We start from the raw sequence: 27,543 nt of genomic DNA, 5'->3' as shown, positions 1-27,543 counted from the left end.
GGTGGCACTCAGAGCTCTGGGCTGGGGACGAGCTGGGCATCATCTTGGACTCGATGGCCTGGGAAGGCTTTTCCAACCACAGTGATTCCATGAAATGTTGTAAGGGGCCAGTTGCAAGAGGCTGTGGGGTTTGGCAGGTTTGTCCTCCCCGTGGCTGGAGGTGCTGAGGTGGTTGGGCACAGCAGGAACACTTTGGGAGGAATCCACAAACTGGGAGCACTCAAACACCTGGGGCACTTCTGAATCTGCAGCCACAGAGTTCACAGAGCATTCCCCACCTGCCAACACCAGGGCAAAGCAGGAGGGTGCAGGGAGGCAAGGAATGATAAACAGGTTCACTTTTACATTTTGTGCTTCCAGCCAAAAATTTCCAGTAGCCAGAAAAACCTTGGGAGAAAAGTTCTCTTTCCTAAATGCTCCCTCCAGCCCAGCCACTGCTCCATGGGGGAGTCATCAGCCTGGGTATTTTTCATATTGTTCAACTCTTTTCTCAGTTTCTAGGGAAACACTTTAAAGCACTATATTTATGGGAACATCTTTCCAAACACCTCCGCCAACACTTAATTAATGGAGTTTTTAAGCCTGGCTCCAGGTTCTGCAAATTAATAGTGTGCTCTGCGATGGCAGCTGTGGAGCAGGGCAGACACACAGGCTCTGTAAATAAAGCTGGAGGTGCAGAGGGGCAGCTCCTGTGTCTGTGCTCAGCCCCACGGGGAGGTCAGGCCAGCACACACCTCTGGGAGGTTTCATCTGCTCTCATTAGAGCAATCTCTGCACATGGAACTTCCCTGGGCCACAAAAATGAACTTTTTGATGTCTTGCGTTTTTAGCACAGAGAGGCAGTGAGTGGAGATCTGGAAAAGGCTGTGGAAGGAGGTGAAAACCACCCTAAAAACCGGGATATCCTGGGGCAGGGCTGGCTCCAGGGCTTGGCAGAAATGGGCTGGATCTTATTGGCAGCTTTTGCCCAGGGCAGCTGCAGTGCCAGGGGCTTTCCTTTCCAGGGCTGGCCCTCAGCATCAGGCTGGCAAAATTCCCTTTGTCCCCACGTTTGCATTGCCCTCTTCCCCAGGAGTGGATGTTTCCAAGAATCAGAGACTTTTGCAGATGAGCAAGTTCCTGCTTAGCCACGATTAAACACAATTAACAAACACACCCAGAGCTTCCCAGGCTGGAGAAATGTGCTGGTTCTGACTGCTGGGTGGCATCTGGCTTCCATCTGAGCTGAGAGCTTGCACTTCCCATCCTCAAAACACCTTGACCTCCTCTCTTGTTTATCTGAAGTGAGAAATGTGATGAGGGCTTTGTGGAGAGTATTCAGAACATGCACTTAGCTGGGGATGTAGAAGGAGGTTTAAATAAAACAAGGAATTTAAGTGCTCTGCTCTTGAATCAAGGACATTCCGTGTCCTTGCCTAGAGAGGACACCTGTCAGGAGCCTCCACACGAGTGAGTGCCATAAAAATGAGCTGGCCAACCTCAGGGGCTGGAAGGTTTCTGGCTGCCACCACTGGAATTATCTTTACCAAACTTTGGTTTCATAGTAAAGCTCAAAATTACCTGGGAACTGCTTTTGTGTGGCTTGGAGGGGGGTGTCAAAATGTATTCTAGAAATCAATGTTTTATGTCTGTGCCAAGTCTTCCATTAGCAGAGGTAACTGCAAGGAACTTTTTCGTTCCTCTGGAGGCTTGAAACTGGGAAACTCTCCAGGAAATATTAGAAGTTAGACAGCCAATAGCTGTATTTGTGTAAACAGGCAGTGGGAGAAGGGCACAGCCTGGATATTTTAATACCCAGCCTGATGCCAAGACCTTTCCAAGGGTCTTGACTAAATGCCTCTCATTTAACAGTATTTCCCTGACTGAAAATACTGATTGAAAAAGCAGAGCAGGAACTTCATGGTTTCTGATTTGAACATCTTGCAAGTCCCAGGCTTTGGGCAAAGATGGGAAGAAAGATTTGAGAAAGAGAAGTCAGAATGAGAATGCTGAGAATGACTAAGAACTGCCTGAGGGGGTTTTGATCAAGAGGTAACAAATTTCTGGGCACAGGCAAGTGCTTATTTTGGGGGAATTTTTACAGGAAAAGTTATAATAAGACTGGGCAATAAATGCTTTGAGCCCAGAGGCAGCAGCACAACTCCTGAAGAGTTCTGAGCTCTGTGCACCCCAGTTCTGCACCTGGTATTGCAGGAGGCAATAATTCTCAATTTCTCAATTCTGTGAGAAATCTGGGCACTCAGAGTATGTTTGGTATGGGCCTAAACCTTTATTTTCCCACTCTGTGTCATGGACCTGCATCCAGTCCCTCCCTGTTTCTAAACCGAGCTGAAGCTCGAGTTGTACATGTGTGTAATGGTGATGTCTCTGTGAGGTAAAATTATTCTATACAGTAGCCAAATTACAAACATTCTTGTGCAGAAGTACACCCTGGACTCTGCTTTCAGCACTTGGAGAATATGGAAGGGAAATTAAAGGCAATTATTGAGACTATTGGAAATGAGGTGCTTCATTCCCCCAGCTCCCCTGAGCACAGCTCTGTGGGGTTTGTTGTTGAACATTCAGCCGAGTGTGCGACAGGAGAGAGGCAAGAGCCACCTAGGAAATAGGCAGATAATCACTTTATGATTATGGAATACACACCAAAAGTCAGGATTGCTCTTCTGCTTCTTTCATCATCCTCTGCTCGCTTTAAACTGCTGTGTTTGGTGGAGGCCGTGGACTCGCTTTGGAGGAGCAATTCTAATCAGGAACTGATCAAGAGATTCTGATGAAAAGCATGTTTGATCTTTGGTTTTATTCAGCATTTACAAAGCAGAAACGATTGTTACAACGTCTCTGCTGCTCTGTGTAGTGTGTCTAAATCCCTGCCTAAATCAGAGATTTGGGTTTTTTCATTGTTGCGGAGCGTTTGGTGATTCCATTAAAATCCTCTGCACAGAATCCCAGCTCTCCCAGCAGAGCTGCTCCATCCCTCTGAGCATCCTGGTGCTTCCTCTGGACTCTCTCCAGCAGCTCCACATCCTCCTCGTGCTGAATATCCCAAAGTGTTGAGCTGGTGTGAAAACAAAAGGGGAGCGTTCAGCACGTGAAGGGGACAGCTGGCTTCAAGTTTGAAGACTTGCAAATATCTAATAAGGAAAGAAGACAAATCCAAGGTGCTGCAGAACCCAAGATGTGTCAGGGTGGGACTTGGGTGGCACAAGGGCTCTCCTGTGGAACTTGTTAGAGGATGCAAAACAAAGTATTTTGCAGCAGCTGCCTTTGCTCCGTGTAAATACTGTGATCTTAATCTCCCGCTGATTTCAGAAGTTAATTTTAGCTTATATTTTAGGTGACAGTCTAATGGGTTTTGAGGATGGTGCTCACATACATCAGCCCTGCAGCGCTGTCTGCTCGTGTGTGGGTGTAAATTATGTAACTCTTGATCTGCTGCCTGGCAAGGAGCAGAGCCAGGGCTGTGTCCTGTCCTGCAGGAGCAGACAGAGGTGTCTGGGCCACCTCATTCCCTGCAAGGAGAGCCCCCAGGGCTCAGGCAGAGCCCAGAGCTCGCCAGGGCTGGCTTTATTTCCTCCCTCATTCCCCAAGTACAAACTCTCTGTCTCAGACCATGATAAAGCATCTCCTTGTCCTGGGTGAGTTTTCAGCCCCGATTTCCACTGAGCCAAGGCCCGAGGTTCTGCTGCTGCCGGCTGAGGAGGCTGAAGGAGCACAGAGAGCTCACAGATTCCTGGGTTTGGCACCGTGTGAGAGCCTGGCTCTGCTCCCTCCAGCCCTGGGCATCAAAATGGAGATAAAAAATCTCTCTAAAGCTTGGGAGAGCCTCTCAAGAGGGACACGGGGATGGGAAGGGTCTGGAGGGGCCATGGAGGAGCAGCTGAGGGCGCTGGGATTGTTCAGCTGGAGGAGGCCAAGGGGGGATTTTTCAGGGTTTGCAGCTCCTGGGACAGGGACAGGACCAGGGAAGGGCTGGAGCTGGGCCAGGGGAGGTTTGGGTTGGATTTTGGGAAAGGTTCTTCCCCCAGAGGGTGCTGGCACTGCCCAGGCTCCCCAGGGAATGGTCCCAGCCCCGAGGCTGCCAGAGCTCCAGGAGAGCTTGGACAGCGCTCCAGGGATGGAGCTGGGATTGTTTGGGGTCTGTGCAGGGCCAGGAGCTGCCCTGGATGATCCTGTGGGTCCCTCCCAGCTCAGGAGATTCCAAGATTCAGCCACAGGGCCTGGAGTCTCCCGAGGTCCCCCCGTGTCTGGCAGCTCCAGCAGGTCCCCGTTCCCAAACCCCAGCACTCAGGGATTGACGGTGCCAGCCCACACACGGCAATTTCGAAAACATTTAAATAGCCTGTCTTCTTTGCTTCATCTTGACACAATTGGTTTTAATCAGTGTTATCAGCTGCTTCAAACACTTCTCTGAAGCTGAAGCTCTCAGCCTCCGGGAGATTCACAGAGCGGAGGTGCAGGGCTGGTGATGGTATCAGGAATTTTGTTTCAAACCAGCAGAAAAGGAGGAAAACCTCATCCCTTCCCTCATACCCCAATGCCACAATTGATTTTATTTATTTATTTTTTTCCCCAAAAAAACACTCAAATAAATGAATCACATGACCAAGTTATTTTGATACGTGGAATGCTGTTTATTCCCAGCTTTTCAATACTTTAATTAATTTCAATCTGTTTCTAAAGCAGAAGTGAAGGACATAATTGACTGGAATCAGCTCGGAGTTATCCTGCCATCTGCACGGGCTGAAGTGAAGCAGTGTAGCATTTAAAGGCATTAAAGGAAATTAAATGCTTCTGGATTAATGCTGACTTCTGATTAATATTTTAGAAAAGGATGTGGTAACAGCTGGAAAGGCAGAGATCAAATCATCACTTCCCTATTGTCGTGTTTCTGTACTGAGACGCATTATCAGGTTTACTCATAAAATAGCTTATCTTGATTTTTAGCTGCTTAAGACCTAATGATTCTTTTTATGCCTAGGACTAATCAGGGAAGCAGGAGAGAGGAGAGGCCAATGACAGCTTATTTGTGGTTATGAAATGTGGAGTTACAGAGGGAAAAGCCCTGGCTGGAAACAAATCAACTCTTCCCTGTATTCCCCACACCCGAGGGCACGGTTAAACCAATAAAACTCTTTCCTAAGCTCCCACTATCCCGAGCTTTTCATCTCCTCAAGAGAGGTTTGTGCACATCCCTTGGTGGGGAATGTTCCCTGCGGTGCCTGGGGATGCTCTGGGTTCCCTGTGCAGGCAGAGTTATCCAGTTATTCCAGAGTTATTCCAGTCCAGAATGGGCCATCCTTGGACCAGCTCTGCCCCCAAGGCTGGAATTATTTCTCTCTCCTCTCTGTGCTCTCAGCACGGAGCTGTTGGCAGGGATTTTCCCCTCTGTGCTGCTGTGATGTGGAATGAGAACCAGGGAATGTGCGTGCTCTGACCCCCATGACTGATCTGTGCTCTTTAACTGCCACATAAAATATGCAAAAGCACTCGAGTTCATTTAGAAAAGTTGGGGTGTTTACAGGAAAGTGAAAATTGAGCTTGAAAAAGTAATTACCCTTCTTTTTACTTTCACGTTAATGACTGTGTAGAAGAGCTTTTTAAATATGTCCATATGTGGGTTTTAAGCATTCATTCCCCATCAGTATTTCACCTTTTTCCTTAAGTGATTTCTATATTCCTGCAAACCAGCAATCATTTTGCCTGAATCTCATTTCCTCATAATAGCAAACCCATCAATCTCTGCTTTATTAAAGAGGGGAGCAAGCTTGGAAGCCAGAGCTCTCCGATTTGATAAAAGATGTTATGCAAACCATTGATTTTAATTTACAGCAATATCCACTTCTTCCATTATTAACAACTTGGAATTACTAAGACTGAATAATTAACATGTATTCCTGCTTGATGATGGATTATTCCAAAGGCAGGAGCAGCCCAGATGAAATCCCTCTTGCACCCCAGTGAGGTTTAATGTTCCCCAGGGGAGCAGTGCAAAATGGCACGAGAGAAACACTCCCAAAACTGATTTCAGAGCAAAATTTCCTCTCACAGCTGTGCCAGGGGCAGTTCCTGCCCTGCTGGGCTCTGCTCAGAGCCTGGCTGGTGATCACTTCTGTCCAGGGCAGGGCTGTCTGTGATGCACGGGGTGGGAAATGTGGATTTGAAACTCCTGAAGGTGAAAAAAAACAAACCCAGGTGATATCTGGAGAGATTTGGTTCAGAGCTGTGCTCTTTTGGTGTTTCCAGAGCTTGTTTGGACGAGTAAAACTCAACATCTTGTGCCAGAAGTTTCTAATCTTTTTCAGCTTTTCTCCAAATCATGAGAACTCTGTGGGATAAGGTGTAAAAAGCTTGGGATGTTGTTTAGTAAATAAAAAATGACCCCAGAGTCAGTCAAGGTAAAACAGAATAACAGTTCCATTTTTCAATTACCTGAGCAACCTCACAGCATTAATCCTGGGTGTCCAACACCAGCTCTGTGGGATGAGGAGAAATTTCCCTGCTGAATTAGTGTCAAGTGATGCTTTTAATGCCAGTTTTTCTCCAGCCACACTTGATAAAAAGTAAAACCCCCATTCTCACCTGTGTAATGTAAAGTCACACAAGCAGGTGAAGGTTTGGGATGAAGTTTATTCAGGATATATCATTAGAAATAGCTTTAGAGGAAAAAGAACTCAAAATTTTGTAATAAAACTGGGTTTATAAGGAATTTATTGCATGCTGGGTGTTTTGCAAGCTCTGAAAAAAAAAATAAAACCAACAATTTTATTTGAAACAGCAAATTATTTGTAGAAATGCAGATTTTTTAATTTAAAAAAAATTTAAAATATGGCTGACATTGTGTTTGGAGGTTTTGTGTTATTCTTCCTTTATCTCTTCTTCCTCTTCATTAACTTAAAGAAATTACTGATCTCAGAGTAGGGGGAAATTGGACACTTGGAAAAAAAAAATTCCCTTTCCCTAACTCTGGAAAAATTACTAAGTAAAAAAAAAAAGAAAGCCAGACTATTTTGTGTGTTGTAGCACAGAGTGAAGGGAAGAGAGGAAAAGGCAAAACATTATGTAGATTTCAAAATTCAAGATGTGAAATGCTTGTCTTGAGGAAAGCTTGAACCCATTAGTCCTTGTCACATCATATCAGGAACTGTAGTGACAGACAAAGAGCGATGGGTTCAAACTGAAAAAGGGGAAATTGAGGTTACAGGGATGAAAAAATCCTTCCCTGGGAGGGTGGGGAGGGGCTGGGATGGAATTCCCAGAGCAGCTGTGGCTGCCCCATCCCTGGGAGTGTCCAAGGCCAGCTTGGACGGGACTTGGAGCAGCCTGGGATAGCAGAAGGTGTGGAATGAGAAGAGTTTTTAAAGTCCTTTCCAACCCAAACCCTTTTATGATTTTATGGTACTAAAATCTTGGGGGAAAAAATGGGAAAACAACAGGAAAAAAAACCCCAACAAACAACAAAATGCTTCTGCATGGAAAATAATGTTATTTATTTGTGTGAAAAGAGAATGGGAACTCAGGAGCTCTGAGCTGGACTGTCAGGAACAGCTGAGGGCAGCTCCTAAACAGCTCCTGCAGGGTGTGGGGGCTCATCCTGCCCTGGGCAGCCAGGGGTGCTGCTGGCTGGGCTGGGAATGGGAATGGGAATGGGAATGGGAATGGGAATGGGAGTGGGAATGGGATTGGGAGTGGGAATGGGAGTGGGAATGGGATTGGGAGTGGGAATGGGAGTGGGAATGGGAATGGGAATGGGAATGGGAATGGGAATGGGAGTGGGAATGGGAATGGGAACGGGAGTGGGAATGGGAATGGGAATGGGAATGGGAATGGGAATGGGAATGGGAATGGGAGTGGGAATGGGAACGGGAGTGGGAATGGGAATGGGAACGGGAGTGGGAATGGGAATGGGAATGGGAATGGGAATGGGAATGGGAATGGGAGTGGGAATGGGAACGGGAGTGGGAATGGGAATGGGAGTGGGAATGGGAATGGGAATGGGAATGGGAATGGGAATGGGAGTGGGAATGGGATTGGGAGTGGGAGTGGGAATGGGAATGGGAATGGGAATGGGAATGGGAATGGGAATGGGAATGGGAGTGGGAATGGGATTGGGAGTGGGAGTGGGAATGGGAATGGGAGTGGGAATGGGAATGGGAGTGGGAATGGGAATGGGAATGGGAATGGGAATGGGAGTGGGAATGGGAGTGGGAGTGGGAATGGGAATGGGAGTGGGAATGGGAGTGGGAATGGGAATGGGAGTGGGAGTGGGAATGGGAATGGGAATGGGAATGGGAATGGGAGTGGGAGTGGGAGTGGGAATGGGAATGGGAGTGGGAATGGGAATGGGAGTGGGAATGGGAATGGGAATGGGAATGGGGGAATGGGAAAGGGAATGGGGGAATGGGAAAGGGAATGGGAATGGGAAAGGGAGTGGGAGTGGGAATGGGAATGGGAATGGGAATGGCCATAGGAATAGCAATGGGAATGGCCATGAGAATGGGAATGGCAATGGGAATGGGAATGGGAATGGGAATGGGAATGGCCATAGGAATAGCAATGGGAATGGCCATGGGAATGGGAATGGGAATGGGAATGGGAATGGCCATAGGAATAGCAATGGGAATGGCCATGGGAAAGGGAATGGCCGTGGATGGAAAGGGTTGTGGTGAGTGGCAGTTTGTGGGCACCACCAGTGCTGGGCCACCCCTCCCAGGGCCACTGCAGCTCCTCTCCTTTTGTCTCCCCGGTGTCCTCGTGCTCCCTCCCAGTTCCAGTGAGGGCTTTGGCGTCGCGGGGAAGATCGTGCTGCTCTCCTTCGTCTCCGCCGTCATCCTGATGGCCATCCTGGGCAACCTGCTGGTCATGGTGGCCGTGTGCCGGGACAGGCAGCTCAGGTGAGCCCACCCAGGTGGCCCCAGGGGGACAAACCCAGTCCTGAGGAGCTGAGGGAGGTGTCCCTGCCTCGCAGACCCCTCTGCCCTCGGCTCACCCCGCAGCTGTAATTCCCATCCTCATCTTTCTCACATTCTCAGCCTAGAGAACCAGACAAATCAGTGGGAAGTGCAGCTAAGCAGCAATTCCCTGGAGAAACAGCTTGGCCTCTGCCCCTTTTCCATCTGGAATTTCCCAATGAGCTCATCATCACCGCACAGAGCGAGGGCTGGTTGTGACTGTGCAGCAGCAGCACAACTTGGCAAACTCTGCCCATGATTTGAGGGGGTCACAATTCCTGTCTCAGGGCTGCTGCTAACCCTGGGAATTGTCAGCCCAGCCTTAGGAGCAGGGAGAGAGATTTAACAGCCTCTATTCATGTGCTGCGTGGGATTTTTAATGGATTTAATTCTATTTTATTGTTGTGATTTAAAAAGTACTCTTCAAGTTAAAATTACAGCTTCAGTCTAGATTATTCTCAGTGCTTTCTGGAAGGATTTTCTCCATTTACAAGTTAAAATAAAATCCCCTCCTGCACCTCAGAGTCTTCAGTGCAAGCTGTGAGGCTGAGGCACATGCAGAGGCCTGTGAACATCCATTTGCATCCTCTGGGTGAGCAGAAAGATGTATTTAGGCCAGGAAAATGTATTTATATATTTATTTAGCTTTAAAAATCAGGAGCAAGCTTGGGTTGACCATATAAAGTGAGGAGTGTGCTAGAGAGAAGCTTTTAGTGTGATGGGGCAGATTAAACCCAACCTCAGGCTGAAATCTCTGTCCACGTGTGGAGGCTGCTGCACCAAACCCAGCCTCATTTTGTGATCTGCCTTGCAGGAAAATCAAGACCAACTATTTCATTGTTTCCCTGGCCTTTGCTGACCTGCTGGTGTCGGTGCTGGTGATGCCCTTTGGAGCCATCGAGCTGGTTCAGGATAACTGGATCTATGGAGAGATGTTCTGCCTGGTGAGGACATCCCTGGATGTGCTGCTCACCACAGCGTCCATCCTGCACCTCTGCTGCATCTCCCTGGACAGGTACGAGCTGGAGAGAGGCACTGCTGGAAGTCTCTGCCGTGCTCTTGGTTATCCTCAGCTGCCAGAGGGTAAAGATGGACCTGCTTGGAAGGGCAGAGCAATCAATCTCTCCCTATGGCTGGTTTTGGAGAGAATCCTGATGAGGGCAGAGAAATTTGGGATGGGATGAGGTTTTTGGTGAGGTTGTTCTGGGCACAGCTCTGCTGGCAGCACTGGGCTGGTGTGGTTCTGTTCTTTCCTTGAGGTAAAGACACCTCGAATGTGTCCAGAGGTGGGACTGAGCTGTGGCAGAGGGAGGAGCACAGGGGTTGTTCCAGCAGAGATTTCCTCTGCTCCCAGGGACAGGAGGAGAGGGAACAGCCCCAGGGGAGGCTCAGGGTGGACAGCAGCAGGAATTTCCCCATGGAAAGGGAGCTCAGGCACTGGAAGTGCCCAGGGAGGGTTGGATCCCATCCCTGGAGGTGGCACTCGGAGCTCTGGGCTGGGGACGAGCTGGGAAGGGGGCACAGGATGATCTTGAAGGTCTTTTCCAGCCTAAATCTTCTGGGAGATCCTAAAAACTTTCCTTTCTTTCAAACTTTTCACCTAAAAATAAAGCCCAAAGCCTCAATAATTTATGGAGAGCAATTCAGTTTGACTGCTGTCTGCAGATTTTCAGGGTAAATGGCAGAACTTCCATCAGAGTTTTTCACAAGATAAACACTCAGTACAAAACATTTTGGCTATTCTGGTAATATTTAGAACTTTTTATTTTTTTGAGTTCTGTGTGGAGATCTCAATACCTTTAAAAACACTGTAACTTAGTATTGCTAACAGGGCCAAAAGAACCATAATTATCCTTGTCATTGTGACAGCTGATATTTAAAAACGTGGCATTTCAACATCTTGAGAGTCTGAGCGCAGCCAGACTTCAAAAAACAAGTTGCTTAACCTCTGTATTGATGGGCAGCACTGCTCTGGGGTGGGAGACAGGGCACCAGCTCAGGCAGTTTTGTATCCAGAGAGAAGCTGACATCCAACAGCCTCAGCTCCTGTCCTTATCTGCAAGTTTGGATGGCTGCAACACAAATGGGAAGCTCGTTATTTTCCAACCATTGACAAATTGCCACTCTGAGCCAATTACCAGGAAAGCAGATGTTGGGCACGGTGCTCTGGACGTGACCTTGCTCTCTGAAATGTTGGAGTTTGATTCTCCAGGCTCTTAATTAAATAGAGAGGGTTGTGGAAAGAAGGGGAAAATGGGATTTCAGGCCTGGATCTGCAGCAGGGGATGGGGAAGCTCCTGTGTGGGGGCACAGAAAGGAGGTTCCCCCTTTCTCCTGGAGACCCCCCCATGTCCAGAGCTCCTGCTGCTGCTGCCTGTCCCCATCTGTCCCCAAGATCCTGGGACAGCCTTGGATTGAGATGATGCTGTAGGGACACCCCTCCACCTCAGCCCTTGGCATTAAAGGGTCCTGGCAGAAACTTGCATTTCTCTGACATTTTTCAGTTGGTTTGGGGCTGATTGAGAGCAGTGTGAAGGGGCCAGGATAGATGAGGAGAAGGTGGTGGATGACCCCAAAAGGGCAGAGCAGGTGGATGAATGAGAGGTTTTTGTGGAGGGAAGGATGAGTCAGCCCAGCACGGATCCCCTCTGGGCTGCAGGGGCAGCACTGCTTCCTTCCCAGACCTTAATTCAAATTTTTTAGCTGTTTGCTCTTGTGTTCATTCAGAATTTATGGGAGTGTGCTCTTTCTAGTTGGTTTTTTTTTTTTTTCCTGTGATCTATTTCCTGCCTTCTGTTTTATTTCAGGGCATGCAGGTGTGAGTTTTAAGGGGTTTTTAAAGAAAACTGGGTGGTTAATCTAATCCTAAGGACTCTGTTTGGAAAACAATTCCCTTCAACAGATTCACAGAGTGTTGCTTGAGAAGACTTTTACCTGATAATGTCTTGTATCTATTTCCACTGCTGCCTCTGGAAAAGTAGGAAACAAGCACTGAGGCTTGAATTCTCAAAGGCATTGGAGAAATTCTGGAAAAATCACCACGTAATAAACTGATTTTACTGCTCAGACACAGGGAGAAAAATACTGCAGAGAGCCTCTGTCAGTCTCATTTGGAAAAGGGATTTTCCAAGGTAGCAAAGGTATCTCAAGGCTCACTGAATCCAAAGTTTGCTGCCACTGCCTTAAGCTTTTTCATCATCTCTTTGATATTCTAATATATTAGAGAGATTTACCCTTGAAATATTTATTTACTGCATGTTTTATGCATACATGTCCATGCTCTGTGCCAGTGCAATAAAAAATAATTGCACTGCAGATAAACAGACCCAGAAGCTCTGATGGAGTCTCCGAATACAGCGAACCTGTCAGGAGAGGCAATTTCCTCCTCCAATATTTGCAGACCAATTTGCAACGCAATTACTTCTCAAACTCTTTGGGGGGGCTGGGGAAGGCAACAGAGAAACAAACAGCTGCTAAATGTCTGTGGGTTTGGGTTTGGATGCACATCTGGCAGCCCTTGATGCAGCTGGAGCATCCTTTCCCTGCCTCCTGCACCCTCCTGTCCCAGCCCAGCAAGGTCCCCCCAAGGCTGTGTCCCTGGGGCTGCTCTGTTTGCTGACATTTGCACACCACAAACCAGCCCTGGGTGTGTTCTGTGATCCCAAAGTGATCCCAAATTCGGGCACAGCCCCAAATCCCTGCGAAACCGGGGCTAAAGCTCGGCAGATGCACCCAGAGAGCAGAGCAGAGCGACAGATGCTCGCTGTGCTGTTTGCAAACATTAATTACCATTAATGGACTGTTCAGCCAGCAAATTAGCACAGTCCTGCGGGAGAGGTGATGTTGTGCAGCCTCCCAAGCCCTGTGGTGACATCCTGTGACAGAGCCCTGTCCCTGTGCCAGGGCATGGAGCGTGGCCCTGGGGGCACAGGGTGGGCACTGCCCCTGCTCCAGCCTGGCTTTCCGTGCTCATCTCCTTTCCATGGCATCAGACAGGCCCTGGCTGGTGCCCAGAGGGTGCCCAGAGGGTGCCCAGGCCATGGCTGGGAGCACAGGCTGTTTTCCCAGGGTGTGGGGAAGCCTCTGTGCCCAGCGGTGCCCCATGGAACATCCCCGGCTGTTCCTGGGGAGAACGATGAAACCTGGGGCAGCTGTCAATAATTAATGGTTACAGATCAAATACCCCAAATTCCAGCTGGAGTTCTGCCCAGGCTGGAAATTCCCTGTTTCCCCTGGGTCTCAGACAGCTCAGGTGGGACAGCCAGAGCCTGTCCCCGAGGCTGTGAGAGGTGACACCGCTGTGGAGCTGTCCCTGCCTGGAAAACCATCCCAGGGTTTGCAGAATCCAGCTCCAAGAGCATTCAGGAAAATCCCAGAGCGGATGGCCACAGGCTGAGGGATGCTCTGTCCTTTAGCAGTCTTTGCAAACCCTTCAGAAATATTTCATTTATTTTGCCACCCTTGCTGCCAATAACCCTGCAGCACCTCAGCCTCACGGGGACCGAGGAGGAGCCCTCTCTCTCCATTTGGCAACATACATTTGTTTGTGTTCCCTGCTAAATTTATCCAGCTCCAATTAACTGTTCTCTTTAGCATTTTTCTCAGTGTAATTATCTCAACACCAGCAGGCCGTTGTTTTTTTAATAAGAATTTAATTTTGTTAGATATAATCATTTTAGGACGTTTTCTTTTTCTGGACCAACGATGCAGAACTTTGTTTTCTTTGGCACAATGAGGACCCAAAGCTTATTTACTTGGTGGGAAAAAGGAAAATGGAAAGAGCTGTTCTTTCCAAAAAAAATGTTCAAATCTGGTTATACAGAGGCCAGAACCTGTTTTCACTGAAATACCAGCAACAGTAGTGTTGGATTAATTTCCCACAGGCACAAAAAAATTGAAATGGTGGCTCCTTAGGTCCATCACTTGGTCAGGGCTCAACTGGAGACTCTGTCCCAGTCTGGATTCCCTGAGGGACAAGGACAAGGGCAGTGACTTCCCACTGACAGAGGCCTTGGCTCTTGCACCTAACTTCGGGAGAGACACCCACAGTTTTCCTATCCTTTTGTCTTCTTTCTTTAAGTTTCCCCATCCTTTTATCTTCTTTTTTTTCCACTTTTCCTGTCTTTTGGCTTCTTTTTTCCTAGATGATTGAAGAGGGGGGGTGAGCTATTACTCAGTGTGAGCGTTGTGTGTCTCATCCTGGCCCCAGTGATGATCCAACATATGCTGTGCACATCATTTTCCATATGCACATGACACCAAATGTTTCCAAGTGTGGGCCACCCCCAGAGCCAGGCTGTTAATAAGGGAGGGGGTGGATTTGTCTGGCTGTGAGAGCTACAGAGCTCCTTGCAGGGTGGTGCCTACAGGCACTGCAAACCAGGGAGATGCTTTAATTTCTCCCCAAGGGCAAGGAATGATCTGCTGCAGCTCAGTGATTTTATTTCTGCAGTGCCCAGGAGGTGAGGAAGCAGCAGTGGTGTGGTCAGTCTCAGCAGGTCTCAGGCAGGAGCTGAGCACTCCAGAGCAGCTTTTTCTGGGATTGAGGAGGTGTTGGGATAAATAAAGGACTCCTTGCCACTGCCCACAGCTGGATTGTGCTGCTGTCAGTCACATCCAGGCTGTGGAGCTGCAGTGGTTCCAAACTGGGACCTTCCAGTGCCCGAGGGAAGATGGAAAAGAGAGTGCCAGGACAAGGGAATGGCTTCCCACTGCCAGAGGGAAGGGAGAGATGGGATTTGGGAAGGAATTCCTGGCTGCCCCTGGATCCCTGAGGTGTCCTTGGAGCAGCCTGGGATAGTGGGAGGTGTCCCTGCCATGGCTGGGGGGGAATTAAATTATCTTTAAGGTCCCTTCCCAAGTCCCTTCCCTGTGATTCTGTCATTTTTGCAGTGGCCAGATGATTTGGAAATCCATCCAAATGATGGATTTCTTCTTTTCAGCCACCTGTAAAATGTTAGCACTTGATTCATTCCTGTGGCAAATGTCTGATAGGGAAAAGGAGAGGTGTTATAATAACCTTTGCTTTATTGGAAGAGCTGCAGCTCTGGGAAGGGATTCCTGTGTTTCCCCTTCAGTGGAGAATGTCATTGCAGAGGAGAGGAGGTTTCACATCAGCTGCTCTGCTGTAGGTAACAGGGAAATGAACATTTGCAAGCAACTTGACTGATAATAGAGAGAATTAATATTTAATTTGGCCTGGACATGGTATTAATCATGTGTATGTATTGCATTTTCTGTTCATCCATCACACTGCCACAGCAGCAGATAACAGATATTCCTTGTGAAAACAGCTCTGCCTTGAAACGAAGCAGAAATACAGAGCATGTCTTTATTCCAGCCTCTGACTAAAACTATTGATAATCTCACAGATATAATTACTTTTCTCCCAGTGAATAAATAGCTGCTTAAACACTCAGGCCACCACATACATCAAACCACCAGCTCCTGCAAAAGCTGTGACTTCCAAGCCTTCTTCCCAGCTGTTATCTGATTCCTAGGATGGAAACCCTGCTGGGCTCTGGAGGAGTGGGTGCTGTGCTCCTCTGCCTCCCTCCCCATCCCACAATTGTCACCCACGCCCTGCTCAGGGCACTTTGTCACCCAAAACAGTGACAGGAGGAGCCCAGCTCCTCTCCCTGAGCACAGGGGAAGTTCTGCTCGCAGCACCGGGGAAAAGGAAATAAAATGAAATCTTTTGACACGAAAGTGGAGGAAAATTGCTGCTGAATCACAGGGATGGAAGAAATATGAGAGCTTAAGGTGTCATTTTTACAGGCATAATTTTTACTCTAATGGCCTTTAATAGCAGGAGCAATTCAGGGTAATTCTTTCAGCTGCAGCAGAGAGAGGAGCAGAGAAATGTGATCACTCAAACTGCTGGCAAGAATTGTTTTCCTGCTGTAGTTAATTAACAGTGTACAGTGGTTTTCCCTTCCTGTTTGCTTATCCAACTTGTCAAAGGGTAGCTGCTGTCTTGGCTGGTTTTATCCTTTTATTTATTGGATTTCTTCTTTTGCCCTTTCTGCAAAGAAATGGAGTCTCTTGTGCCTTGGCTTTGATGTCTTTGATGTCCAGCACTTCCAGTGGGTGACTTTGAGATAAGAAACAATTCAATAGTTTAAATATATATATATTTTTTTAATATAGATCCTTTGTGTTGAGAGTCAGAGGAGCAGCTCTGATGCCAAGGGAAGCTCCCTCTGTCCCAGTAAACATCCAGAAAGTTCCTGTTGGAATTCAAAGGTCATTTCCTGGGACAGGGATCAGCTGGAGCTCCACGAGAGGAACATTTCACCCAGAGCTCTAAAAGAGCAGCTCCTGGCAAATCCTATTTCTTTGGAAGTGCAGCTTTCCAGAGGCACAAGCTGATTTTTCATGCACACAGGAAACCAGAGGAGAACAGAGGAATTATCAAATTGCAGGAGTTGAATGCTTGTTTCAGCGTTTTTCCCCTGTGACATTTTGAATCTTGTTTCAAAGAGACTTTTAAGGAATGTTTTCTTTTGACACTTTGATATTATTTCAAGCCTCTGTGTGGAATATATCATCTGATTTTATCAAAATAAAGCAGTTCAGTTGACTCCACATGACTTTAATAATAAAAAAAAACAACTTAGGAAAAAACAGAAATTCTTATATTTTTGTGCCTGTTTAGGACAAAGCTCCTGGGTCCCACTCAAATCTTGATTAAATAAATGCACATCTCAAAGAGCAGCCCTTTAACACACTTGTGCTTGCTAATTTAATTCCTCTAATTCATGGTTCTGCCCTCCTCATACAGTTTTTTACAGAGTCTGCTGAAATCCAAAAATCCAAAGAGCAAAAAATATTTTATTGGGAACCTGAGACTGATTGTCAGGTCAGGACCACTGAAAGTCTGCAATTGGATATTTGCTGATCTGGTTTTCATAGGGATAAATAATAATTTCAGAGGCAGAGATTTCCAGTTTTAGGTTTTCTACCCCTTCCTGATGGAGAGATCCACCTGCAGGGGGTGGCACAGGGATCAAACAAACACAAAATTTGATTTCTTTTCTCTTTGAGAAGATGTTTTTAGGTCACAGCTGATTTAGGAGCAGGCACCTGTTGTACTTGGGATATTTTGGATGGATCAGGAGGAGGGAGGAGAGGTCAGGCCACATCCCCTTGAGGGTGCCAAGACACCTTTGGGAATGTTAAAGCCCAGCTGGAAAAGAGGTGGATTCCTGGAAAATGGAACAACACTCTTCATTTTACTGACATTTTCACAGCTTTGGGAGACTTTGTTAATTTGTTAAAAGCTGGTAACAGCTTTTGCAGCCTTGTCAAAATAAATGTCCAGCACAGGAAATCCAACTGGAAGGAAGGGATATTCCTTGGAGGGTGGGGACATCCTCAGTGCAGAGGGAGAGCAGGGCTGATTATGGAACTCTGCCTTTCCCTGGGACCTCAGACAGCCCAGAGCATTTACCTGTGCCTCAATCTCCCTGGCTGGAAAGCAGAAAACTCTGGTTTTTCCTTGCAAGTCCCAAGTTCCTGCATGAGAGACCCAGCAGAAGCGCGCTACAGACTCCTGTTTTCCCTCTGGTTTGAAAGGCAGGAGAAACAGCTGGAGAAAGGGCTTTACAATTTAATTTTTAGAAGGCTTGGGGGTCTCCTCTGACCTTTTTCTGTCCTGTTGTTGCCCTGCAGGTACTATGCCATCTGCTGCCAGCCCCTGGTGTACAGGAACAAGATGACCCCGCTGCGCATCGCGGTGATGCTGGGAGGCTGCTGGGTCATCCCAACCTTTATTTCCTTCCTCCCTATCATGCAAGGCTGGAATAGCATTGGCATCATTGACCTGGTGAGTAGCCAGGACACCAATCCAATGTGTTGGGTGCTGGATGTTCTTTAAAAAGCAAATTTTCAGGGAAAGGGAAAAAGAAGGAGAAACTTCTTGTTGCCAGTGCAGGGGGGCTGCTGAATTTCTGGAGGGGATCTTTAAGGAGGGGTGGCTCTGTCCTGGAGGGACTGACACAGCGGTGGCCCTGGCAGAGGATTTTACCAAACTGACTCTCAGTTCAGTGAGGAATCCTTGGGAAAAAAGGCCAAGCCCCACCTGAGCCCTGACAACACCTCAGGAGTCCTGGGTCCCCTTGGCCTTTGCAGCTCTCGCCTAAATAAGAAGCAGAATGATTCTCTTGGCAGAATAAACAAGAGCTCGTAGTGCCAGGACAAGGGAATGGCCAGAGGCAGGGTTAGATGGGATACCAGGAAAAAATCCTTCCCTGTGAGGGTGGTGAGGGCCTGGCTCAGGGTGCCCAGGGAGGTTGTGGATGTGTCCAAGTGTCCAAGGATGGTTGGACGGGGCTTGGAGCAAGCTGCTCTAGTGGAAGGTGTCCCAGCCCATGACAGGGAGTAGTACAAGATCATCTTTAAGGTCCCTCCCAAGCCAACTCTGATTCCCACTTCTTCCCTCCTCATCCTCCCCTCCGCGCCCCAGATCCAGCAAAGACAGTTCAACAAGGCCTCCAACTCCACCTACTGCATCTTCATGGTGAACAAGCCCTACGCCATCACCTGCTCCGTGGTGGCCTTCTACATCCCCTTCCTGCTGATGGTGCTGGCCTACCACCGCATCTACGTGACGGCGCGGGCGCACGCGCGGCAGATCCGGCTGCTGCAGCGCGCGGGGAACCCGGCTGAGCCACGGCAGCACCCCCAGGAGCCACGGCAGCACCTCCAGGAGCCACGACAGCACCCACAGGAGCCACGGCAGCACCCACAGGAGCCACGGCAGAACCTCCAGGAGCCACGGCAGAACCTCCAGGAGCCACAACAGCACCCCCAGGAGCCACAACAGCACCCACAGGAGCCACGGCAGCACCCACAGGAGCCACGGCAGCACCCACAGGAGCCACGGCAGCACCTCCAGGAGCCACGGCAGCACCCACAGGAGCCACGGCAGCACCCACAGGAGCCACGGCAGCACCCCCAGGAGCCACGGCAGCACCCACAGGAGCCACAACAGCACCCACAGGAGCCACGGCAGCACCCACAGGAGCCACGGCAGCACCTCCAGGAGCCACGGCAGCACCCACAGGAGCCACGGCAGAACCTCCAGGAGCCACGGCAGCACCCACAGGAGCCACGGCAGCACCCGCAGGAGCCACGGCAGCACCCACAGGAGCCACGGCAGCACCTCCAGGAGCCACGGCAGCACCCACAGGAGCCACGGCAGCACCCCCCTGACCAGCACAGCACCCACCGCATGAAAACCGAGACCAAAGCTGCCAAGACCCTGTGCATCATCATGGGCTGCTTCTGCCTCTGCTGGGCCCCGTTCTTCATCACCAACATCGTGGATCCCTTCATAAACTACACAGTGCCCGGCAAGCTGTGGACGGCCTTCCTGTGGCTGGGCTACATCAACTCGGGCTTGAACCCTTTCCTCTACGCCTTCCTCAACAAGGCTTTCAGACGTGCCTTCCTCATCATCCTGTGCTGCGGCGACGAGCGCTACCGAAGGCCTTCCATCCTGGGCCAGACCGTGCCCTGCTCCACCACCACCATCAACGGCTCCACGCACGTGCTGAGGTGAGCGCGGCCCGCGGGGTTAGCGGCGGTTTTTGTCGTGTCTTGGTGGTAAAAACGGGAAAGGGATGGGGCAAAAGCAATCCTGAGGGTGCTGGGATGGGTTTGTAGGGAGCAGGTTCTCCAGAGGGGCACCCAGGAGAACAGGAGGATGTCCCAGTGGGAGAGAAGGTCTCTGGTGTTCTCCTGGGAGGATGTTCTAGAGCTGGAGAATGGGGAAGTTGTGTGTGGATTTTGGTCTGGGAACAATTTGACCTTGTGGATGCTGCCTTCTGCATCTTCTTTAGGAGAGGGACCAAAAGTTTCTGTAAATGTTGTGCCAGAGGGATTTTACAGCTGTTTTTTTGTCCCCTGGCAGGGAGAGCAGTGGAAAGGGGGACAGAGCTTGTGCTGAACTCAGCTGTGACAAAAATTAGCACAATAATGAACTGTGAATAGCTGGGGGTTTCTGGGTGTTCAGGGTTCTGTGCAACACCAGGCTGAAAAAAAACCAAAATCATCTGAAAAATGCTGTGTTCCCCTTGAAAACAGATTGTTTACATTTCTTCTGTCATGAGTAGTTATTTATTCAACACAAACCAACAAACTCCTGCCTCCATGAATCATTAAACTCTTGTACAGCACAAGTGGATGGGGAGCCAGGTCAGCATTGCTGGAATTCCTGGATAAAACCAGTTGTGAAATTTTGCCACAGGGAGGAAGATGACTTTGGGTGAAATATATTTGAGCAATGATCAGAGCAGACAAACTCTGGAACATCTGGGTCAGGGAGGTCACTCTGGTGTGCTCCCATTTCCCCTCAGAAGTGCTCAGAGCACTGCATTGGTGTCTTCAGGGAAAGCTCAAGTGAGAGCTTTATTTACCACTCATTTTCCAGCACTGAGAGGTCTCCAAATGTCAATTGGATTTCTCCAAAGGAAAAAAAAAAATCCTGATTTTTCTCTTGAAAGAGCCAAGAGAAACAAAGTGGGGAAAAACAAACAAGCACTTTGTGGGGGCTGGAACTGCAGTGAACCCCAGCATTCCCTGCTGCCACTGGAAAGGGAGGGCAGCAACTCAGGGCTCCAGTTTTTAGAGGTTTTACAGCTCCACAAGTGCATTGGAATAAAAAGAAATCCCTGCTGGTTGTAGGAAAGAGGTCAGAGCTGCTGTGGAGCAAAAGGATGAGTGATCACAGAATCCTGGAAACACAGAATGGTTTCTGTGGGTGTTTGAATGGTTTGTGCAGATTTTCTGAATGGTTTGGGATGTTTTCTGAATTGTTTGGGTTGATTTTTGAATGGTTTGGGATTGTTTTTGAATGGTTTGTGCTGGTTTTCTGAATGGTTTGGGTTGATTTTTGAATGGTTTGGGATGGTTTTTGAACGGTTTGGGATGGTTTTTGAATGGTTTGTGCTGTTTTCTGAATGGTTTGGGATGGTTTTTGAGTGGTTTGTGCAATTTTTTGAGTGGTTTGGGATGGTTTTTGAGTGGTTTGGGATGGTTTTTGAATGGTTTGTCATGGTTTTTGAATGGTTAGTCATGGTTTTTGAATGGTTTATGCTGTTTTTTGAATGCTTTGGGATGTTTTTTGAGTGGTTTGTGCTGTTTTCTGAATGGTTTGTCATGGTTTTTGAATGGTTTGGGATGGTTTTTGAATGGTTTGTGCTGTTTTTTGAATGGTTTGGGATGGTTTTTGAATGGTTTGTGCTGTTTTTTGAGTGGTTTGGGATGGTTTTTGAGTGGTTTGGGATGGTTTTTGAGTGGTTTGGGATGGTTTTTGAATGGTTTGGGATGGGTTTTGAATGGTTTGTGCTGTTTTCTGAATGGTTTGTCATGGTTTTTGAATGGTTTGGGATGGTTTTTGAGTGGTTTGGGATGGTTTTTGAGTGGTTTGGGATGCGTGGCTCTCATGCAGCATTCCCCAGAGCACAGGGTGGTCCTGGGGGTGGAGCAGTGATCCCACCCCACCTGTGAGGGTGGGATTTCAGGGGCTGCAGCCGTGGCTCAGCTCAGGAAGGGCAGAGGTTGCTCCTCAGAGCTGCTCCTGGTGCACCCAGCAGCTCTCTCACAGATCTGGGCTCACAGGTAAAACATCTCCTCCTGTTCCTCATCCTTCCCTGGGCACTAAGGCAGAGAGCACGGAGCTTCCCAAGGCACAGCAGCACACTCAGTGCTGGAAAGGGTTAACATTTCTGCCTGCCAATTTGAATGATCCTGCAAGATGAATCAGAGCTCTGACAGGTTCTTCACTCCAAGTTCATTAACCCCCAGTGGATCCCTGTCTCGCTCTTCCCTTCATTCCCCAGCGCTCCCTGTTTCACACTGGATTTGCACTGGGCATTTTTGGAGGCATTTTGGAATCAAGTGAGGAGTTTTTGTGCTGGTGGCACCTGCAGAGCTTTGGGGTCTGTGTTGTCCCTTTTCCAGCAGTTCCTTTACTCATGGCACCATCAGGAAAGAACTTCCCCCCTTGCCAAGGTGCTGATAAAGCACATTCCCACTAAATTATTTTATTTTTTTGGAAATTCCTCAGCAAAAGCTTGAGAAACACAGCAAATGATGAGAATTTTAAAATGGTGATTTCAGTGATATTTCATTCGTTTTGCCCAGGGCAGGGCAGCCAGAGGTTGCTCAAGATGTGTTTTCCACTCCAGAGGTTTCAGTTCAGGGATCAGCTCCCTGTGCCAGCAGAAGTGGCTCCAGACCAAGCCCCAGCTGAGGGGATCTGATCACTGCCTGGAAATGCTAATATTGTTAAATAGTCAAGAGGTAATTTGGTTTTCACCTAAATTTCATTAGCTGCCAACCTCTAAAGGGATTCTCTAGAACTACGGGGGATGATTAGACTCAACAACAACTAAAACAAGAGTTTTGTCATTTATTAAAGGAGCTTTTTAATTTTTTAATGAAGCTTTGCCAATATTTATATCCAAACTTAGGTTCCAATTTCCCTGGCGTGGTTTTCCAGCCTTTGTGTGAATTCCCTGTGCCTGGGGGGCTGCCAGGGGTCCTGAGCAGGGCACAGGGAGCTGTGACCATCAGAGGTCCCTCAGATTTGGGCTGAGTCAGGGAGCACAGGGGAGATTTGGGATCTGCTGCAGGATCCTGGAGCAGAGGAGCCCTCAGGTCTGGGAATGTGGGTGTCCCACAAAGCCCAAGGGTCAGAGGAGCCTCCTTCCCCCAAACCCTGCTCCCCAAAGAGCAGCACACTGCTGAAGCCTTGTCCCAGCTCCAAAAATGCCCCACTGGAGGGAACAGAGAGGTCCTGATAAGAGAAAAGCTTCTTGTAATTGTGCTGAGTGAAATCAAGATATTTATCTTATTTCCTACAAAGGAGAGAGGGGATTAGAGTTTTAAAATACCACAGTTTCCTTCAATTTTCGAAAGATAATCTCTTTCAATATGCCTGGATGTTGGAAAAAGAGATTAGAGTGAAGCTAAACCCCTTTTTGTTATTTGGCCTGATACAAGTTGAGGATCAGAAGTTGTGCAGCAGTTTGTGTCTGGTGGGGAGGCTGAGGCTCTGCAGGGCACCTTGAGCTTTGAAATGGAATGAAACTTTGCTTTATCTGCCTTTAACTGCACCATTGGTGCTCTGGGAAACAGAGGCAGCTGTGCTGTGGTGGGGCAGGATCTGCCTTGCAGCTGGAATTAGGGATCCATGGGCCAGAGCAGAGCCCTGCTGGCCCCATTCCCTGCAGCTGGAATTTCCAACAGCTCCTCCTGGCAAAGCCCAGACCTGCTGGAAACTTCCCACTTAAATAACCAGGGCAGTTGTTATTAATTTGGTATTAAATTGTTATTTAATTGTTATTAAATCCACACCTTCACTGAGATAAAACCCAGACATCCCTCACAGCACATTCTCAATCCAGCTCCCAGTCCTCTGCCAGTCTCTCCTCTCATTCCAGAGGTCCAAAACAGGATTTAAAACTCATTTTGGTACCTGAATAAACTCTATTATGGATAGAAATTTGCTCTCCACCTACTTGCCTTCTGTTTCAAGTGACCTCTGAATGTGTTGGGCTGGTTCTCTCCTCTCCAGAGATTAATTTGGTTTATCAGCAAAGTGTTCTCAACATGTGCAAAGAGCTCCACATGCCTTGGGGTTAGAAATTCTATAGAAACCTCAGCAATTATTGCCATGTTCTCAGGGCAGCAGTATCTCCAACTCAGAGCTAATTGTGTAAGTGCATTTTAATTTTAGGTTCACTTCTCTGTTCTTCTTTTCAATAATTCTCTTCGTTTCTAATTGCTAGAGGAGAGTTTATTTAAGCATCGTGTGCAGCACCCCATTGTAAACTCACAATGTGGAAAAGCTTCCCTGTTGCTGGGTTAAAATTGCTTTTAAGGCTTTTGGGGTGTCTGTGGGAGAGAAAACCTTGTTATTCCCGAGATATTTTGGCCAGAAGTTTGGTATTTCCAAGAAGGTGTCAAGGACTTCCAGCACATCTGTTATGATCTGATTGATTTTAATAATTTGCCATTTTGGGGATCCTGCCCATTGCTCACCCACCTGTGATCCCAGCCCTTGGGCAGCCCTGAGCATCTTTCCACCTTCAACGTTCCATTTCAAAAGGGAAAAATGGCATTTTGAGGGTTTGGTTTGATTTATTTGGCACAGCAAAGGCGATCCTTGTCACCATCTGCTGCCCAGGGCATCCTGGATGGGTGACCTGGCCTGGGAACTGATCCAGAGCCAGGCTGGCTTTGAGATTGCCACCAGTAAAGCTGCACTATGGAAATGTGGGAATTACATCCTGCCCTGCAAATATTCCATCCCTATTAAAGCCAGCTGATTCAGGCTGTTCCTGAACGAGCTGATGATTTCCAGTCCTCACTTCTGCATTAACCTTTCTGCTCTGTGGCCAGGACAGACCATCCCAGCCATGCCAGAAAAGAGCATTTTAAAATGCAGGTAACCAGATTTAGGAGTCAGTTTGGGAACTCCCCAGGGACTCCTACCCTGGATTAATGAAATTGGATTCCAGGAGGCACAGACACATTCCAGGCACGGGTTTGAAATGAGTTTTGCACAGCAATCCTTGGGATAGGTTTGGCTGTATAATTTTTCCTTGCTCCAGCAGGACTGGGCTGGGAATGGGAGCGTTGCTGGGGTTCATCTGGAATTCCTCCCTCTCTCTGCTGCTGTTTCCCCTCAGAGGAGGCAGAGTTCTCCTCTTGCTTCATTCAGCCTTCCCTGGCAGTGGTTCCCAAGTCAGTCATGTCCCTGGAGTGTGGATGGTGTCTGACACTGTCACTGACAGCCTTTCAGAGATGTTCCTGAGGATGTGGCAGAAGGGTTGTTAATGAGGCTGTTAATTTGTGTCACTCCACTGAGCCATCAAAGCACTTCAGGAGCTGCAGAGCAGCGCCACTAAAGAGCTTCTTGCTTTTTCTGTGAAGTGTTTGAGTTATCGTGGAATCGCTGAGGCTGGAAAAGCCCTCCAGGGCTGAGTCCCTGCCCAATCCCCACCCTGTCCCCAGCCCAGAGCACCGAGAATTCCTTGGACACCTCCAGGGATGGGGATCCAAACCTCCCGGGGCAGCCCCTGACATTTTTTGTGTATTTTGCCTTGATACGATGTCACAGCCCAAACCATGTGATGTCCACACAGGAGCGTTTTCCTGCTCTGAAATCCTTTTTTCTCTCAAAATGAAGTCTAACAATTCCTTTAACCTCCATGCTTTCCAAGCTCTGACTCCTGGCAGTGCTTTTCCCACCACTGAAGTGAAGCCACTTCTGGAAAAACACATAAACAACAGGTTTAAGTGCAATGCACACCAATATATTGTGGAGATTTATTTAAGAATTGGAGGCAGCGATATGGATTTGTCCCTTTGCAAAGCTACATGAAACACAGCAGAGCCAAACAGCCAAACTCAAGTACAAAAGAAAAGAAAAATCAAGAAACTGCTCATGTCTCATATTAATGTTATCTATGAGTAACTTTATCACTGATTGATCTGTCAGTGCACAGGAACAGTCCCAGTTTCCACTGATATATTAAAGGCACATTAATGCATTCGGGGAGATTCATGCCCCATGCTGCTTTTGTGACAGGCTTTTATAGCACATAGTTGGGATTTATTAGCAAGGAAAGCACTTCATAACGCTGGGATCCAACATCTGACACGAGAACTGCACAAAGCAACTGCTCCACAGGCAGGAAAGCAATTAGGAGTGACACTTGCACGAGTGCTGCCAGGAGATCTTCAGGGAGCTGCGTTCCATGGGGCCAGCAGGGCTCTGGGGAAGGTGGGAATGTTTTATCCAGCAGGAGCATCATCCTGTGCACCTCCCCAGCCAGGGATGCACCTCCTGCAGCCCCTGGGCATCCCTGGAAATCCATCCTTGGGCACAGCCCTGCTCAGCCTCTGTGGGAGTGAGGAAAACACCAGGCACTGATCTCTGCTCAGGGACAGGGACAGCAGCCAGGGAAGGGCTGGAGCTGGGCCAGGGGAGCTTTGGGTTGGATTTTGGGAAAGGTTCTTCCCCCAGAGGGTGCTGGCACTGCCCAGGCTCCCCAGGGAATGGTCCCGGCCCCGAGGCTGCCAGAGCTCCAGGAGAGCCTGGACAGCGCTCCAGGGATGGAGCTGGGATTGTTTGGGGGGTCTGGGACTGGATGATCCCTCCCAGCTCAGGACATTCCAAGATTCTATTCTGTGAGAGAGCCCCATAAAACACCAGCTCCCAGAACTCAGGGAAATGAATGATGCACCTCAGTGACAAACCAATTCTTCTGTTTTTGAAAGGATCTTTGTCCTTGATAAATTTTAAAACAAGCCCATAAAATCCTTTAAAATAAGCTGCAAGCTAAATTAATTTCCTTTAAACCCTCTTTCCCCACTGTGCTTGGCTTCACGTGTGTTTGCCTGGGAAGGTTTGGCTGTAAAATTGTGTCTGCTCACCTTGCAATTCTTCTTGTCCCATAATTAACAGTTGGGCTGCTGGGCTCCCCTGGGCTTCCCTGCCCTTTCTCCTCCCTCCTGGGCACAGGACACTCACAGGGGTCCCAAGCCCCTGTTTCAGACCCAGCTACATTAATTCTGATTAATTAATTCTACATTATTATCCTCTCATGACATAAGGAAAGCTGTTCAAGGAATTGTAGATGCCTGAAATTTGATTTTTTCCAATCCAGGACTGCTGTTTTATAGCAGAATCTTCTTTTCCACGTGCACTGTTTCAGCCTCTTGGCTCAGGAGAGCAGTGCAGGATGAGGGTTACAGCTGGTCAGTGTTTTAGGAACCCCTGGAATTCCCTGTTACACTTTGGGGCATTGGTGGGAGACCAGCAGCACCTCGTTCCCAGCCTGCAGAGGAGGATTTTGAAGCTCAGCCTTGCAGCCAGGCACAGTTCCAGCTTTGGGGAAGATGAAGTGGTAACTGCTGTCCTCCTGCACTGCAGACTAAGCCAGGGAGCTCAGCTATTGCTCTCCCATCTGTACTTAAAAACCCAGCCCAGCATTTCCAGCACATTGGAGCTGTCAAAAGACTGCAGGATCACCAGCCAGGGATCTCCAGCAGCTCTGCATTGCCTCCATAAATCAGATTTTTTTGCAGCAGTGAGCATGGCTGCTAAAATCATGGGGACAAATTAAGTGGCCAAGTTAAAACTCCCTGGACTTTGTTTCAAGAGCCAGATGTGGCTTCCTGCAGAGAGGATCCTCAGCCAGACCTAAGGGGTGGTTGGTACCCATGGGATGATGGGGAGGAAGGCAATACCCAGCTCCCAAATGCCTTTTTGTTTTTTTGGAAAATGGGCTCAGCAGAGAATTCCTGCCTAAAACCCTGTGGGGTGATAGGAGAAGGATTTTCTTGAAAAGCAGAATGATTCCCAGAATGGTTTCTGGATAAAAGGACTCCACCTGATGGCTCAGGCGGTGCTAACACAAAGTCAGGCTCCTTTTAGTGGGAGGTTTGGGGATGTGGCTCTGACTCTGATGCCGTTGACTGCTCAGTGTTTGATGTGGGGCTGTTTCCCGATTAACCAGCGCTGTGTTTTTTCCTTTTCCCCCCTTAACTCCCTCACTGTGTCTGTCTTTGCTCCTTC

General features: G+C 48.3%; 1 protein-coding gene across 1 annotated transcript in view; it reads left to right on the top strand.

Moving 5' to 3' along the window:
* The window catches only part of HTR4 (5-hydroxytryptamine receptor 4), a 66,437-nt gene that overhangs the window by 26,416 nt on the left and 12,478 nt on the right, over positions 1 to 27,543 (top strand). The window contains exons 3-7 of the mRNA XM_058848486.1: positions 8,766 to 8,891; positions 9,763 to 9,963; positions 17,622 to 17,775; positions 18,415 to 18,636; positions 19,156 to 19,508. Coding sequence (XP_058704469.1) covers positions 8,766 to 8,891; positions 9,763 to 9,963; positions 17,622 to 17,775; positions 18,415 to 18,636; positions 19,156 to 19,508 — 1,056 coding nt within the window. The remainder of the gene's footprint in view (positions 1 to 8,765; positions 8,892 to 9,762; positions 9,964 to 17,621; positions 17,776 to 18,414; positions 18,637 to 19,155; positions 19,509 to 27,543) is intronic.

Source organism: Poecile atricapillus, chromosome 13 (genome assembly GCF_030490865.1).
Source record: "Poecile atricapillus isolate bPoeAtr1 chromosome 13, bPoeAtr1.hap1, whole genome shotgun sequence".
Taxonomy (NCBI): domain Eukaryota; kingdom Metazoa; phylum Chordata; class Aves; order Passeriformes; family Paridae; genus Poecile; species Poecile atricapillus.
This window is presented reverse-complemented; position numbering and strand designations above follow the sequence as displayed.